The 16,124-nt window shown below is 39.4% G+C and overlaps 1 protein-coding gene across 6 annotated transcripts; it reads left to right on the forward strand.

Annotated features, from left to right (window-relative positions):
* Positions 1-3,060: 3,060 nt before the first annotated feature.
* LOC147204638 (tumor necrosis factor receptor superfamily member 10B-like) lies at positions 3,061-12,812 on the forward strand. 6 transcript variants are annotated; one of them, XM_086111326.1, is made up of 10 exons: positions 3,061-3,335; positions 4,114-4,289; positions 8,052-8,202; positions 8,371-8,499; positions 8,626-8,737; positions 8,827-8,918; positions 9,138-9,328; positions 9,435-9,668; positions 10,564-10,588; positions 10,957-12,812. In XM_086111326.1, exons 2-10 carry the CDS (start codon positions 4,173-4,175, stop codon positions 11,244-11,246), a joined length of 1,341 nt encoding a protein of 446 aa, XP_085967452.1. In that variant the 5' UTR covers positions 3,061-3,335; positions 4,114-4,172; the 3' UTR covers positions 11,247-12,812. The 6 variants fall into 6 exon arrangements, with proteins under 6 accessions (XP_085967452.1, XP_085967454.1, XP_085967453.1 ...); XM_086111327.1 differs by lacking the exon at positions 3,061-3,335 and having other exon boundaries at positions 3,342-4,289; positions 9,138-9,227; positions 9,300-9,328; XM_086111330.1 differs by lacking the exon at positions 3,061-3,335 and having other exon boundaries at positions 3,342-4,289; positions 9,138-9,227; positions 9,300-9,328; positions 9,435-9,503.
* Positions 12,813-16,124: the final 3,312 nt, after the last annotated feature.

Genomic DNA, 16,124 nt, shown 5'->3' on the forward strand with positions numbered 1-16,124 from the left:
TCTAGTGTTGCCTTTCTTACCAATTTTTCTGCTTCCATTTTTTTTTTTTTTTTTTTGGAATGAACAGTTCCGCCCATTCCACCGGTCCTAGCGTTGAGGAACCTATATTGTTACTTCAGATACAGAGAGAATAAAATGAGTCCAAGCAGTTTACAAGGACGTGTAAACTTATCTAGGTCTTCAAATCATTTTGAGAAAGAACTACTGTGAAAAGGGCGTTGTCGGAGCATCACCGTCATTTGATAAAAGTGTCGACGGAATTAAAGATGGACTAGCGCTCAAGAGCTGTGGTGGTGACAATCCAGGCGAATCTTTACATTTAAAGTATGTTAGGACTGTTCTTGTTCTTGGGTGAGAGAGATTTGATGGAAGTCAAGGGTAATTTAACGCTTTCAGGGACAGCGGTTACTACAGTGGACACCTTATCGTGTTATCAGGTTACAGGGTTAAGTAAATGTGTTATTTCAGGAGTGTGAATCAAACTAGTAGCGCTTCACATTATTATGTCCCCCAAGACTTTTCAGAACTGGTGACCACTGGTCTAAAGCCTTCCACATGACGATATGATGAGATTTTTAGTTTGACTGTTTTTGCGCTTTCTACTCTCTGTGATTAATTATTGTTTTATTGTTTATTGTTGTATATATGATATTTGCTCCATGTACAGTACTTTGTAGACAGCGATGGTTGTTTTAAAGTGCTCTGTAAATACAGTTGAGTTGAGTTGAGGTCATGAGTCTTATCTTGTTGCTTCATGAAGTCGTTCCCAATTGTTTTGGTTTGGTAGCAGACGCTACAGATCCATGCGCACCAAATCCAGTAGACACTTAAACAGCTTCTTCCCTCTAGCCATTAACTCCTTAAACAGTCACTGACGTAGTCACTCTTCTTGTACTACAAATACTGCTACTGGTTACTCTAAAATGGTTCAATGATTTGTTGTTTACGATGATACTAATGCAGCGTGTTATACCGGAGACAAATTCCTTGTGTGTTCTACATACTTGGCCAATAAAGATGATTCTGATTCTGATTCTGACTTGCTTTAAACTGTCAGACAACATGTTTCTGTAGACTTCCGAGTTCTGTTGCCATCACGTGTTACATGAGTAAAGATTAATGAGGCCATTCCAGCATCGGCATCATCATATCTTGTCGCGCCAGTACTGGATCCATTGCTTGGCAGCATCACTAGTGTCTAAGAGGTCTGTGCAGGTGGGCCCCAGTTCACAATCCCCAAGAATGTGCTCCATTGTTTGTACTGGGTGGCCACACGGACACTCACTGCTGAGTGAGAGTCCCCATTTATAGGCGTTGTTCCCAGTCTTGCCTACTCTGGTTCTTGCTCTATTTAATGTCACCCAGTTCTTTCTTGAGAGGGCAGTTCCACTTGGAAGATGTTCGTTTGGGCTTTGGATTGCACCATTTAGTGCAGAGCTGTCCCATTCTCTCCATTTTTCGAGCCCGTGGTTTGTTGACTGCTCAGGATCAAAACTTTGGACGGTCATAAAGCTCTTTCTGGACTTCATAGAGGGGGTGTCTTGTGTCAGCAATGTAAGACAATGACATTATTACGGTGTACAAACGAGCTTGTACTGTTGGGACCGCGAGCAGTCAAGCTTTCTCTGAAGTAAAAAAGAATAAACATTTTAAAAAGCATGGAAAATGGTCGAATTGAAGGGTCATTTTGACAATAAGTTGCCTTTGGTGTCCTCGTCAGACCCATTCGTTATCATGAAAATGTGGCAGAGTTATGAAAACTCAGAAGTATTACTAGGAGTGGCCATACATTTGCATAAAAAACAGTTCAATAAAAAGGTACTTTTTTCTCCCCCCATTGGAAGGGTACTAAATGAATTTGGCATGTCCCACACCTTGCTCTGCTAACTACCGTATGTAGTAAGTGCTTAAATGATACTGACTCATTCAATTTTTATTTGTTTATTTTATTGCCTGGTATGACTGAACTGCAAATTATTTTATAAGCAAAACTAAATACATCATGTATATTCTAGTATTTGATCAACTAAGTTATTTTCATCATCTATATTCTATTTTCATAATCTAGCCTTTTGCATGTGTCCGCTCTGTCTTTATATGGGACCTTCCCCTTTAAAAGACCCGCTGATGTTTTCAGTGTCATTATGACCAGCATGTCTTTCTTCACTGGAAGCTGAAACAGTAGATCGTTGTCAAATAAATATTTGTCCTTCTGATTAATATTTTTTATCCTATAGTTGGCGTACTTTTTTCCTGTCCTGTCATCTTGTGAATTTAATCATGCTGCTAAGTGAAGATCCATCATATGTGCTCATTATATCATAGTTTTTTTTCCCCCCAAAATGTCCACCCTGACATTGCCCACACTGTCCGCAAGTGGACATATTGTGCTTTGTTTTTTTTCCATATACCGTGTTTTACATTTAATTTGTAAAAAATATGAAACAAATAAATAAGTATGATATTTACCAATGTGCATTTCCGACACCATAACATCTACTTAATACGATAAATATGAATTTTCATGGAAAATCGCACCTTTTTGGGGGGTGAAATGTGGATGTTTTAAAGGCACCGGGTGAGATTGACAGTACCTTTTAAGTTGTGTATCAGATCCAAATATACATGAAAGTATATGTCATGCTATTCTTTTAATGTCATCGTCTCAAATTTTCAGTTAACAAAAAAGGAAGGAATTGGCATCATTGTTCCAATATTTTTTTCAGGGCAGTGTACATACACCTGTATTTGGAATTTTTATTACAGTTTTGCTCAGTTGCTTTGGTACATTTCATCCATGCAAATAATTACGTAAAATGCTCTTTTGTTCCCTTTTTATCAATTGCTTATGTAGTGCTGATTAAAATGTGTTATCATGAATTTCTGTTGAAGGATGGCTCCTTCAACAGAAATGTCATAAACGGTGTACAACTTTATTTTTTCCACTCAATTGGCACTTCATTCGGTAGGTATGAACAGTGAACTGAAATCAAACAAAAGTGCAACAGAATATTTAAAAAATATGTCTGTTTTTTAAAAATATTATTATTTATGGGGTTAGGGGGGGCAGAAATTATTTTTATTTGGGGTACAATACCATATTTATTCACTTTAAACCCCACGCCCCTCCCCTTGGTGGCATCTATCCAGTCTTCACGTGCTTGACAGTTCTTTCTCCCCGCCCATTTTGCGTGACGTATTAAAGTTGAGGCAATTGAGTCCCACCTGCGACTTTTTTCCTTGTCAGTCAACAACTTTTCAGAGTAGGAACGTGTTGCCGGTTCGTGTCTTCTGGACTATAATATATTCACCGAAGAATGAACACAATCCCATTTGTAAGTTTTCTTTCCACTTTATTACAACGCCAATTTTAGTGTGCAGTATGGAGAGAGAGAGAGAGATAAAATCTTTTTTTTTTACGCCGTGTTTCGCTAAAGCACGTGCTCTCTTGAACCGTGTACTTAAAGAGTGGAATGAATACGGTGATTTTCTAACGTTTCCGACGCCGAGAAGAAGTAGATTGACCCCCCCCCCTCCCCCCCTCCCCCAGCTCCCTTCGATATCCACCAGTCGAGTTGAATACAGATGAGTTGTTTGAGGGAGTTTCCAGTTAGTTTGTCAGCGCCTCCATGCCAAAATCTCCCGGTGATGACTTGTGAAATTCCTCGCTGTTTTGAGAGGGTAAACCATTTGCCCCAACTTCGAAAAGCCGCTTCTCAAACGTAACTTGAGGTGCTGCTCATGTTCCGTTTCTTGTGCGTGGAATCGTGCACATTAATTTCATCATCACTCTCAAAGCTTTATGGGAAGTTGGGAATTTTATGGATGCTAATCCCACCCAGTGTTTAGAACGAAAGTAGTGCAGGTATTTTGTGTGAGTGTGCCTGTGCGTGTGTGCAGATACACACACACACACACTCGCGTGTATCGTTGTCTCATTCAAATGTCATTTCATTAGGTACATTTTAAATATCACAATAATGTCTATAGCTATATTGAACACCTGTTGGTGACAACGAAAATACAATTTATTTTAGGCTTGTTGTTTTGCAAAGCATTTTGTATTTCTATGTGAACTTTCATATATGTTTTTTCTTTGAATCCTCTGAATAGGTAATTTGGAATGTTTTGTTAAGAATCACTTCCGGGCCACGTGCCGTGGATAGCGAGGAATGAGAGAAAGATCGAGAAGACAACTGGAGAGAGAGAGAGAGACAGAACTACGATACCGTGTGGTCTATGTGATTTACTGTAATTTGATCTACTTTCGGTTTACCAAGGTGCACACGGTATGTCATTTTGTGTTTATTTATTTAATGTCCTGTTCAAGATATTTAATTTTGATTGCTGTTTGAAATATGTTTTAGTTTTCACGGTGTTCCACGAGTAAACGTTTTTGGACATCAGTACGAGGCGTCATCCTTGACCGGGGTAGATACACCTGTGTTGCGTGTTTGATTTTAATGTTGGAATGAATACAGCGGTTTTGATCAAAATCCGATAACCTTGTTTACTTTCTTTTTGCGCTTCATTTATGAAATGACATGATGTAGTTCCAATATTTTTTCTTCAGGACAATTACTTTAAATGGGGACAGTATTAAATGCTTAACGCGAGCAAAACAAAACTTACCATTGATTAATGTCAGAAAGCTGCAATAAATGGCCACCGAAACGTATGGTGACCTAGGCCCACTTCAACCTCAGAAAATCTCATCATGATCACCCCAATACTTTGCATTTTAATGGACGTTAAGTGATTTCCTCATTCAACAACATTACGCTTATTTGAGTGCATGTGGGGAGGAAAATGGTTAGACTCCATAAAATCCGAAATCTTGGGAAGATGGTTGTAATACTTGCAGCGGTTGAGATGGGCAAAAAATAGGACTGCCTGCACAAATTTAGCGAAAGATTGATGGCAGTTTTCTGACATCAAGTGGTGTTTAAACTTTTGCTTTGGATAGCCATGAACTCCAAAATATTGATAGATTGGATGATTGGTCATATATTGTGACCAATAAGTGACGTTGGGCTTTGTCTCTACAGTTGAGTGCCTATGGAAAGGAAAAGTCTTCGTGTCCATAAAATCCCCATTGTTGCGGTGATCGTTCTATTTTCAGAGGTTGAGGTGGGCATGAGATGTGCACATGTACTGAAAACGGGGAGTTTCACAATTGGCATACAGCATATGCTAAAACTGTCATTATAACCTCAGAGTAGTAGTAGTAGTATATGTAAAAAAAAAAAAAAAAAAAGCAGCCATCTCCAGCCCCATCTTGTGCCTTTAATTTGCTTTGCAAGAAACCACCTTGGCTGGGGAAAAATTAACAATCAATGCAACGCAAGGATGAATGGACTGTGTTGCTTAAATTGGTCACTCAGCCTCACATCCTCACATCCAGTTTGCTAAATACATTGCGTTATAAATAGGGTCCTTCGTTAAGTGTTGTTGTTGTGGGCTGCCAGAACCAGCATCGACCCTGAATATTCAGAAGAGAATGCAGGAAGTTTCAAATAAGGGATATTTCACATTTAATGTTGTTATACTGTGTGGGGTTTCGTTTCCAGTGTAAAATCTAATTAAATATTTAATTTACCATTTTCTGGCCTTTATATCATTTTCAAGCCATGCCTTATGGAAGGATTTTACCTGACACATACGTTTTAATTAACTTTTTTATTTTTAATTAAAACAAAAAAATGTTGTTTTTTGTTGTTTGTTTGTTTGTTTTTTTGGAAGGAGATTTGTACTGGCCCTTATGGCAGCATCAGGGATATTTGGGAGCCTCGACCCGCACAGTAGAACCTTGATTAAAACGCGTGCTTTAAAAATATGCACTGTCAAATGTCGTGATGTAAATGAGTGATGAGCATTTGTCCCATACTTGTACGTACTCCGTACAACCAAGGGAGTAGGCCTGCACAAGAAATAACATTTTAAAAATGGATGTATCACGGTAATGGCCAATGCAATTTGCATATTGCAAAGACATGCAATCCTTTTCTTATGAAATGGTATGCTTTCATCTGAATTTGACTACCGGTAGTCACATGCAAACCCAAATGCCATCGCCACCCAAAAGTTGACATTATTGAGAGGAATTACAATTGATTCGCGAAAAACAGTCTGAGCTTGCTTATTTTGCCGCATGTAAATATTAGATAATAAAAATGTAATCCATGTTAAATATTGCAAAAACGTCAATATCGCTATAGTCAACATCCATATCGCATGTTTTTCCAATATCGTGCAGCCCTCCAGGCGAGGTTTGTTTCTTTGTTTGTTTTTGGGTGGGGGTGAGGGGGAGATTAAATGCCAACAGTTAATTTCTTGCTATGATGAGCTAATCAAATATAAATGGAAGAAGAAAATTGATGCATTCAGTAATACGAATTTTATATAAAACTGCATTAATCCATACGATTGAGTTGAATGACTGCATTTATTTTTTGGAATAACACTTTTACACCTATTACAGTCACAACTTTTAATAATTACTCATGCACTTGAAATAAACGGTGGAAATCTTTCTTAAATATAATTAGATGGCTCCTAGTATTCTATTGTTTTGAAATTGGTGACAATAATGACTTTTACAGCTCTAGGATAGTTTTTTTGGTTTTGTTTTTAATGTACAGGAAAACTTTTTTTTTTCCTTATACAGTAAATCTCTGCCAGTTTAACCATGGTCAAATGATCACTTATAAAACACCGAAAAAATAACAATGTCCCATCATTGGCATCTGTTTTTGGAACAGGCTTGCAGGCCACTTATAGGATCCTTGGTGACCCTTGATCGACAGTATAGGTGCCATGTGCTTTTATTTTGTTTATTTTTTCCCCTGGTGACCAGTCCCAGGAGTACTCGGTGTCACCCAAAGCCAGCTGGGAAACACATTTAAAAAAAAAAAAAACCCATTCAATTAAATGTATCGTACTCGCTCATTATTTAAAGACCATTTTCATCCTCTTTTGCCAGCAGTGTTGACCTACGTAGTTGTTGCTGCTGTGGAAGTGGCAAATAAATGCTTTACCCGGTCAATAAGCAAGCCAGCTTCAGGTGTTTGACTTATCCTCACAATGTCAACCTTTTCTTTTTTTCTTTTTCTTTTTTGAAACGTCTGCCTTGTCCTGGCTTCATGTACTGAATCCCACGGAAGTATATCTGGACCAATCGGAGGGCAGAAAAATGCTGATATTCCCTGACGCCTTCAAGCAGGCTCTGTTTTTTGAATCCGAAAGCTTGAAGGGGACGGAAAAAAAATCGATCATGTTGTTTGTACGGCGACGGCATTCCCGAGTCCGAAGCTGTTCGGAAGTTTACATTGGCATAGAAACACATACAATAGAAGCGGAAATCAGATTGGACAAAAAAAAAATATACAGTATATGTATTCATGATAACCCAGAAACGACTTTAATTCATCTGCACAGCCAAGACGCGTTATAAAATGGAGACAGAAGACTTGGAAATAAATGTATACAATATTTTACAAAGTTTGTAGTGCATCTCGGTGCTTTTGATAATGTTTAGGCCAGCACAGAAGCCTTTGAAGACCTTCAGAGCGTGCCACTGGCTGGGATCGGCACCAGCATACCCATGCGCATGTCTCACAAAGACAGCTGCTTGATTAACTTTTTTGTTTGGGTTTTATATGACTAGATATATGAATATTTTCAGTCATTACTCTATGTTGATCATCCATCCATACGTTTTCTAATCCGCTTATCCTCACAAGGGTCGCGGGCATGCTGGAGCCTATCCCAGCTGTCTTCGGGCAGTAGGCGGGGGACACCCTGAACCGGCTGCCAGCCAATCTCAGGGCACACATAGACAAACAAGGACACAGGAAGGCCAGAACCGGGATCAAACTCTGCACTGTGAGGCAGACGTGCTAACCAGTCGACCGACTGGCACCATCGTGCCGCCAGCGTCGGTCATGTAGTTTTAATATTAGAAAGGGCACTGAATGAATAGTTAACAAAACAGAGAGGTAACCAACCATTGCTATTTCATTGGCTGAAGAGGGACTCTCCTTTTCCCTTAGGTCATTTTTGTGTTGATTTGGTCTTTTGCATCCACTGCCACGTTTCCTCCGGGTGGCCAAGACTCGCAAAGCATCTGGACCCGGCAGGAAGCCATCTGCAGCGATGGGCAGTACTGGAACGGCAAATTGTGCTGCTTAAACTGCCCAGCTGGTAAGGCAAATGCGCGCTCGACTGTGTTAGTCCACTGACACCGTAGGTGTGTCTCACGCAAAGAAAAGGTCCTTGACCTTAGCACAATTGGGTTCGTTGACTCACTTGCTAAGGGACCAATTGACTTTGATGCTCAGTTAAACAGTGACTGCTCCGTGCTTGTTTCAGGTACTTATTTGAAGTCGGACTGCACTGCGCCGGGTGAAAAGGGGCAGTGTGAGAAATGTGCAGATGAAACATACACTCAACATGCCAATGACCTCGCGCAATGTATCACGTGCACCAAGTGCGGTCCAGGTATTTCTGCTTGGTGAATTTTGTACAGTTAAATGCAATGAGGAAAAATAGGCCGTCACATATTTTCCAAATGATTTGATCATAAATTCCATTACACAAGGCCTTTTGTTGTTGTTGTTGTTGCAGATCAAGAGATTGTCTGGCCTTGTAACCGCACCCAAAACACCGAATGTCAGTGCAAAGAAGGACGATTCTGTGCACCCGAACAAGCATGCGAGATTTGCAATAAATGTTCAAGGTGACGATGTACTATTTGTTCATTCATGACAGGTTAGATTTACTTGTATTTTATTTGCTTCAAATGTTGTTTGCCTGGCTGTAAATTAGATGTGAGAAGGATGAAAAGGTTGTTCGCAACTGCAGTGCGACCTCAAACACGGAGTGCGAGAAAATCCCACTGCAGTCCGACTCTGCCTCAGGTATAGTGGAAACTAATAGTTTGAATGCCTCGCCGAAAGTATCAAACTTACCACTTGTTTTTGGTCTCAAATGACTTCTAATACGTGTTTCAAATTGTTTTCAAAAACTTAATGGCTCCGATTTGATCAAATATGCAAAACCGTAACACATATTCAAACCTTTGTCATGTTTCCCATGGTGCTTATGTGGTTCTCTCTCCCCCTCCCAACCGCATCTAGGAAACATTGCCATTATTGTGTGCAGTGGGCTCTTCATCCTTTTTGTGTCGTGTGGACTAATTTACTGCTTTAGGAAGAAGCTGGCAAGAGGTAGGTGCAACCCCCAAAAAATTTTTTGTTTCCAAATTTTGGACAATCTTGGTGGTTGCATCTTCCCCTTAGGCTCTGTGGGAAACGAGCTGAAAGCTGAGGTCAGTTTCACGTCAGCATGACTTTGTGAATAATTAAGAGGAAGGAGGAATATTTAAACAGACTTTTTGCAAAAGGATATGGACCAAGTCTCTTGAAATGTTGCAGCACGTGCTAGAGGGGAACAACGAACAAAGCCAAAAGCCGGGATGCTCCAGTCTCTTTTCTCAGCCACGGGTGAGAGGTCAAAGCTCAGCCACGATGGAGGATGAGTGCCAAGCGCTGTGTGAAAGCCACAACAGCTCTGCCAATAACTCCCAACAAAATCTAACCAGCGTGCCCCCTGCTTTCCCCGCCTCTGCCCACCGAGCGTCTCTGACTGCCATTCAGCCCGATTTGAGGGTGAGAGCAGCAAACTCAGACTGGCTTCATTTATTCTTCTTGCCCTGCCTCTCACCTCTTCATGCCTTCTTTCGTCTTACACCTTTTTCTCAGGCTTCTGTGAAATCTTAAAGGTTTTCATTTTAATGCCGCTTTTTTCAAAGTTGACAAGGGCAACTGTGTTTTTTTTTTTTTTTAATTCAAAGTGCTTGAAATTGGAATAATGTGGAATGTGAACACTTTCATGACATCAACTCATCTCTTTACCATTTATTCTCATTGGGGTTTTGGATGTGCTGAGGCTTATCCCAGTTGACTGGTGAAAGGCTGGGTCTATGCAAGTTGCGTGTCCTGGAGGTAAAGTTGAACTAGAAGAGAGCTTTCACCTGATTTGCGGCAACTTCACTCATTTCTATTGAGACGTAGGCATTGCTTGCTGCATTTCTACAAAGATCAGCCTCCATGGAGGATGAAATTCAAGCGCTGTATCGGGGGGGGGAATGTGCGTCCTCAGAGACTTTTTGTATGACCAACTAACAGCCAAGAACCTGAGGCCACTTCTTAACTCATTCACTCCCAAAGACGTTTTTAAACGTCTTTTCAGACTTGATCCAGAATTGGCTGGTACTTAATGAGTTTTAATAACATCAGCATATTTCCCCCCTCCCTGCAAAACTGCACTTGCTCAATCTTCATCGTTGCTTACACATTGGTCTCCGATTCCGTCGATCAGACTTTGTGTTGCCAGGAAACTGATGAGTCACAGGCAAAGGTTGTGGTAAACACAGCATTGGTCATGTTACTCAACAGCACTTTTTTTTTTTTTGGCAAACAAATGCTTTCATTTTTGGGAATGGACCTAATGTAAGAATATCAACCATTTATTTGGAAATTGAATGCCTTTTGTGTCTTTTAGGAGGATGAGCTGATTCCTATAAATGGTAAGTCTTCACAATTCTTTTGTATTCGTCAAAGTGTGGCTACTAAATGTCAGTTGTTTGACGAGATTGCTTTTACCCAGCACACCCTCTAATATTATATTGTATATCTCATATTGTGCCAAAAAGCTGGCAGGGATCCAGTGATCCTTATCTTGTACCTGACTGAAGTTCAATGCACTCAGCCGCATTGACCAATATGTGTTGACATGACTTAATTGAGACATTCTCTTATTTTAGTTTTTTTAACTTACACACTAGTGATGCACATCCAGCAAACATAAACCCACTTGTATCTAGTCAGCTCAAGTAACCCATTAGTACAATAAAGTCAAGATAGCTGAATGAAAACATTTAAACTTTATTCGCAGGTGAAGAATCTCTCAGGAGGTGTTTCCGGTATTTCGAGGAAGTCGATATCGACTACTACAAGAGGTTCTTCCGTCAACTTGGGCTGAATAGCAATGTGATCAAAAGCAAAGAACCAGTTCCCTATGAGGACAGGATTCACGAGTTGCTGAACATCTGGTTGGAGAAGGAGGGCAAGGACGCAAGTTTAAATGACCTGCTGAAAGCGTTGCTGAAGTTTGATCAAAGACGTACGGCTGAGATAATCAAGGCGAAAGCACTGGAAAATGGCCATTATGTTTTAAAGAACTAGTCATGACAAATTGTTTGCAGAACGTCTGGAATTTCTTTCCATACTTCTGATTAGATGACCGGATGTAGTGACGTTTTGTGCACGCCACCGGATTGTGACACAGTCGTGCGTCTTCCAAGTTTTTGCAGACGCATGCACAGGCATTGATAGTGCGCATCAGTGAAATCGCACGGTGCAATAAAACAAATGCTTGGGGTTAAAAATGCATTCTAATTTCTGTCGAAAGCATTTCAATGAACGACCACAAATGTGTTGTGTAGTTTGTGAAGTGACTGTGACAGATGGAAAATGCCTTCTCTCATGTTGAAAGCATTTCAGGGAACTATCAAAGTACGGTACTTTTCTGTAGTTTGTGTAGTGACTGACTGGGCTGAAAAATGCCTTCTCATATCTGTCGAAAGCGTTTCAATGAACTACCACAAGTGTGTTGTGGAGTTTGTGAAGTGACTGTGACGGGCGGAAAATGCCTTCATTTCTGTTGAAAGCATTTCAGGGAACTATCAAAGTACTTTTCTGTAGTTTGCGTAGTGACTGACTGGGGTGAAAAATGCCTTCTCATTTCTGTTGAAAGCATTTCAGGTACAATCACAAGTATTTTGCGTAGTGACTGTGACTCTCAGATGCCTCAGGAATTACTTTGTTGGTTGAGCAAATGAAAATGTGGATTTGTTGAATTAACACTGGACATTTAGGACGATGAATGCGAAAGAGTAAGATGAGTTACATCATTTGCATTTTTTGGCAAAGTTTTACAGAGCATATATATCCTAACTTATTAGGTTTACATCCAAACTGGTTGAGATGTTTTCATTTGTCTCTTGTAGAACTTTGGCTGTTGTTACTGTGAGTGATTGACGTAGGTGCTCGAATTAACTGCACTTTAGGTGTGTTACTGAGATTTATGTCCGTTACTCCATCCACCCGAAATGTTTCTGAAATCTTCGTTTCATGAAATGTTCGAAATGGAATTCCATTGGCAAACAATGTGGATTAACTTTGCGTCTGCTTTTGTCATTGGATTTGGGATTTGGATACAACTAGCACAGATGAATTGGATGCTTTTATTTATTTTTTTTTACTTATTCCGTGTTTTGAGTTTGGAGCACACATACATTCTGAAACGATGAAGGAGAGACATTTTTCAATCAGCCCTTTGAATGCTAGCCTTATTCAGCTGCATCATGGCGCTTTGCTGAAGATGTCTTAATGACAGCACTGAAGCTTTGAGGACGCTTGTCTTAAGTGTTACTGTTTTGTCCACCCGCTTCCCCCCCAAGGTGAAGGGCTGTCAGTTTTAGATTAAAATATTAATTTATATGTTGCTGCTATGTCTATGTACTTCTGAAGTTTGACGAAATTACGTGGTTACGCTTTCGGTTGTGAATTATCCCACTGAGTGCTCAATGTTGTCAGACAGTCATTTTAAAATACCTTTTGAAGTCTGATATTTGTCTACATAGGATTGTAGGTACAGTATTCTATTTTTGTACCTCTCCTGTATGTTCAAGAGCTATTGTTGAAGTGTGTCAATGTAACTGGAACAATAAAACTCTTTCTGAAAGATTTGCCACGGACTATTTTTTTGAAAAGGAGTTGGAGTGCAGGGGAACGGGTAGGACCTCCCCCCTCACCTGACACCACCACCATCAATAAAAAAAGACATCTTATGAAATGGGTGTACCTTTGACCGCGTGACTCAACCTGGGAGTGGCATGTCAAATTCTGTTAATCTACGCACGCAGCACTCCCTGTCAAGGCTCATGCTTAGTGGTTAAACGGGTCTTTAGGTATTTCACTTAATGGAAGCATCGTTTGTTTTCGTGCATAATTAATGACTGACTACTTTTTAAATAGTTTTTTTTTTCAGGAGTTCTACCTAAATATACAGATGAATAAATTCATACAATAAATAAATTCATCTGAGTTCCACGTTTTTGGAACGTAAGCATCACATTTTTCTTTTTAAATCCCAGCTGACAGCTCTCCACACAAAAAGTTGTCTTAAATATATCCCCTCCAGGGTTGAATATGTCTCAATGGAATCATAGGACATAAGTTGTGCATTCAATAAAGGCAGTAAATGTGAATCTGCTAGAAATCCCCCACTTTTTTCAGAGAGCAGTGATTGACTTCAATTGTCATTGCATCATGAAACAGGTTTTTCTTCCCATGTGACAACCTACTACTTTGGAAAGAGTATTTGGAATGACCCTTTGCGCCATGATTAAATAAACTCCAAATTTTTACATTATCTTTTCAAACAACAAAATAAAATAGAATATCCAATGTCTCGCCACACTGCAAAAACCCAGAAGTTGTGCACCTGTTATGTGCATTTGAATTACTGGAAAACATCACAGTGTGTAATTGAGTTTATTGCGATAAATGTCTGACAATGTACAAATCACTTCACTCTTCACTCACTTCAATCACAACGGTGTCAAGAGGAATGACGACATGCCACACAAAGAACTGAGCAGTGAAAATGAGCGCACATGATGTAAGTGATGCGCCATGTCTGTTGAAGTAATGGATTGTATAATGTTGAACAAGTTAAGTCCCGTGACAATTGGCATGACTTTTTGCAATTCTAAACAACAGAGTTTGCCATACTTGATTTTGGCCCTTTTACGAGAATTGTCATTTTTAGGTTTAACCCTGAGAGAGAACCATGCTTGATTTCCATCCATCCATCCATTTTCTAATCTGTTTATCCCCTCGAGGGTCACTAGTGTGTTGGCGCCTATCCCAGCTGTCTTCGGGCAGTAGGCAGGGTACACCCTGAACTCTTTGCCAACCAATCGCAGCCATACTTGAGTTCAATCCTTATATGAGAATAGTAATTCCAGAATTACACACTAAGAGTGTGCCATACTTAATCCGGGCCATGAGAAGAAGTACACATAGTTTTACATCCCTCTATACAAACTAAAATATAATTTCACACAAACTAAATATCCAAATATGAGCTTGCTGGCTGACAGCTACTTTTGTATATGATGTACTGTATAACCATTTTGTATAATCAATATATATATGTATATATATCATACCTGTCAACTCATACGGTTTAGCCATAGTTCATATGGATTTTGTGGTGAATCTTACGTATATGGCCATATCGCACAAATCATACGGATTCTGAAAATGTCCTTCTTTTTTTTCCCCCTAACAGGTAGTTCCGTTTGCTTTTGCCCAGAATGGTGCTAGTCTACTCGAATGCTTTCATTTCCAAAGTAATATGAATTGATGCTGTAACTTCGAGCCGATGGGCAGCATTTGGAGTTGGTGAAAAAAGTAACGCAGGAATACAACTCTGAACACAGTAATGCCACTAAGTAGAATGATGATTAGACATTAACCAGACATTGTATTATGGAGATCTACAATAAATATCATTGAAAATTTCGTGGGTTTTTTTCTGCCGTTATTTTGACATGTAAAATGCTTTGGTATGTTATAAGGATTTTTTGCTCTTTATGAGGATTTTTTTGGTAGTTTATACAGGTTGGCGCTCCGAAAAGTTGACAGGTATGATATATATATATATATATATGTATAATTGATGTATAATCGTTTTGCAAACGTATGTATCTGGAAACAGCTTTATCATGATATATTTAGAAGAGTACCCATTACATTGTACTTCATAAATAACAAAGTGCTTTACAGATAACATCAAACAAACGACAGCAAAACAGAAAATCCTGTGTTGATCTCATCTTGCAAGTATCAATCTGATATTGATATTGACTTGCTATAATATTATCGATCCGCCGACGACTAACGTCAGTTCCCAGGATGCTTTGCAGCATGCAATTTAAAACGTTTTCCATCATACAGTTATTAATCATTATCGTTGAAATTTGTTCGTGACCCATAGTTCGTTAAATGTGTTCTCCTAATTATCACCTTAGAGTACTTGTTTTAGGCGAAGTGTCCCAATGAGTAAACTGTTTCATGACTACAATAGCTGTAACTTTGAGGGTGGATCCTATTGACAAGACAGTGGATGCTTAAAGGTACAGATTTAGCACCTTTTCTTTCTAACAGTCTACTTCCTGGTTAATTGGCACTATCTGCTCACAGACACATTCACTGGTCCATCTTTATCTCAAAAAACACATTACTCTCTGCTCCCCATGACGGTCAACCCCCGCATACACCATGCCAGCAGCAATTTCAGTCACCACTCTGTTCCCGAAATCCTCACTACTTTTGGTCAATCTTAGCAGCAGTGGACCACTCTTCAACACATAAAATTGCCTGATATGAAACTTGTGTTCACTATATGTATTAAACATGTAATATTATGTATTATGTAAATACGTACTGTAACTACTTTGTACATGTACAGTTAGTGGTATAAATGTATTTGCTTTTATTTTTCCTTGTTTTACTCTTCTGTGTGGAGCAAGGTTGGAATTGCAAATGAGAAAATTTTCTCAATTGCTTAACTGAACACCCAAATAAAGGTAAAAAATCCATATATAATCAAAGAACGATATATTTTTCAGTATGTCCGTTTGTCTGTCCTATCCTGCCCCCAGGTGGCCAAGGTTCGCACGCCGGAATGAGCAACACAATCTGCATTGCAGGACAAAGTGTGATAAAATCAATCTATTTCCAGTTTGATATCATTACGTCATAACTGTATGTTTTATCAAATATATTACAGAGTGACATTTTTACTCATTAAAGCAATCAAACGTTGAGGCAAGCTTTACAACAATCTTGTGATTTTTGGGGGGAGCTGGCTTTATATTGTTGGTCAGGCAGGGCTCGAGAGAGAGAGAGAGAGAGAGAGAGAGAGAGAGACGTGTATTTGAACCATTTGATTCATGAGTCAATTAGTTTTAGTATTCATTGATTTATTTG

This window comes from Hippocampus guttulatus, chromosome 5 (assembly GCF_054856545.1).
Source record: "Hippocampus guttulatus isolate MCC_2025c chromosome 5, RoL_Hgut_1.0, whole genome shotgun sequence".
NCBI classification, from domain to species: Eukaryota; Metazoa; Chordata; class Actinopteri; order Syngnathiformes; family Syngnathidae; genus Hippocampus; species Hippocampus guttulatus.

Coding starts and splice junctions, on each gene's coding strand:
- LOC147204638 (XM_086111326.1), top strand. CDS start 4,173: ATGAGAGAAAGATCGAGAAGACAACTGGAGAGAGAGAGAGAGACAGAA. Junction 8,203..8,370: donor CTGCTTAAACTGCCCAGCTG/GTAAGGCAAATG, acceptor TGCTTGTTTCAG/GTACTTATTTGAAGTCGGAC. Junction 9,669..10,563: donor CCATTCAGCCCGATTTGAGG/GTGAGAGCAGCA, acceptor TGTGTCTTTTAG/GAGGATGAGCTGATTCCTAT.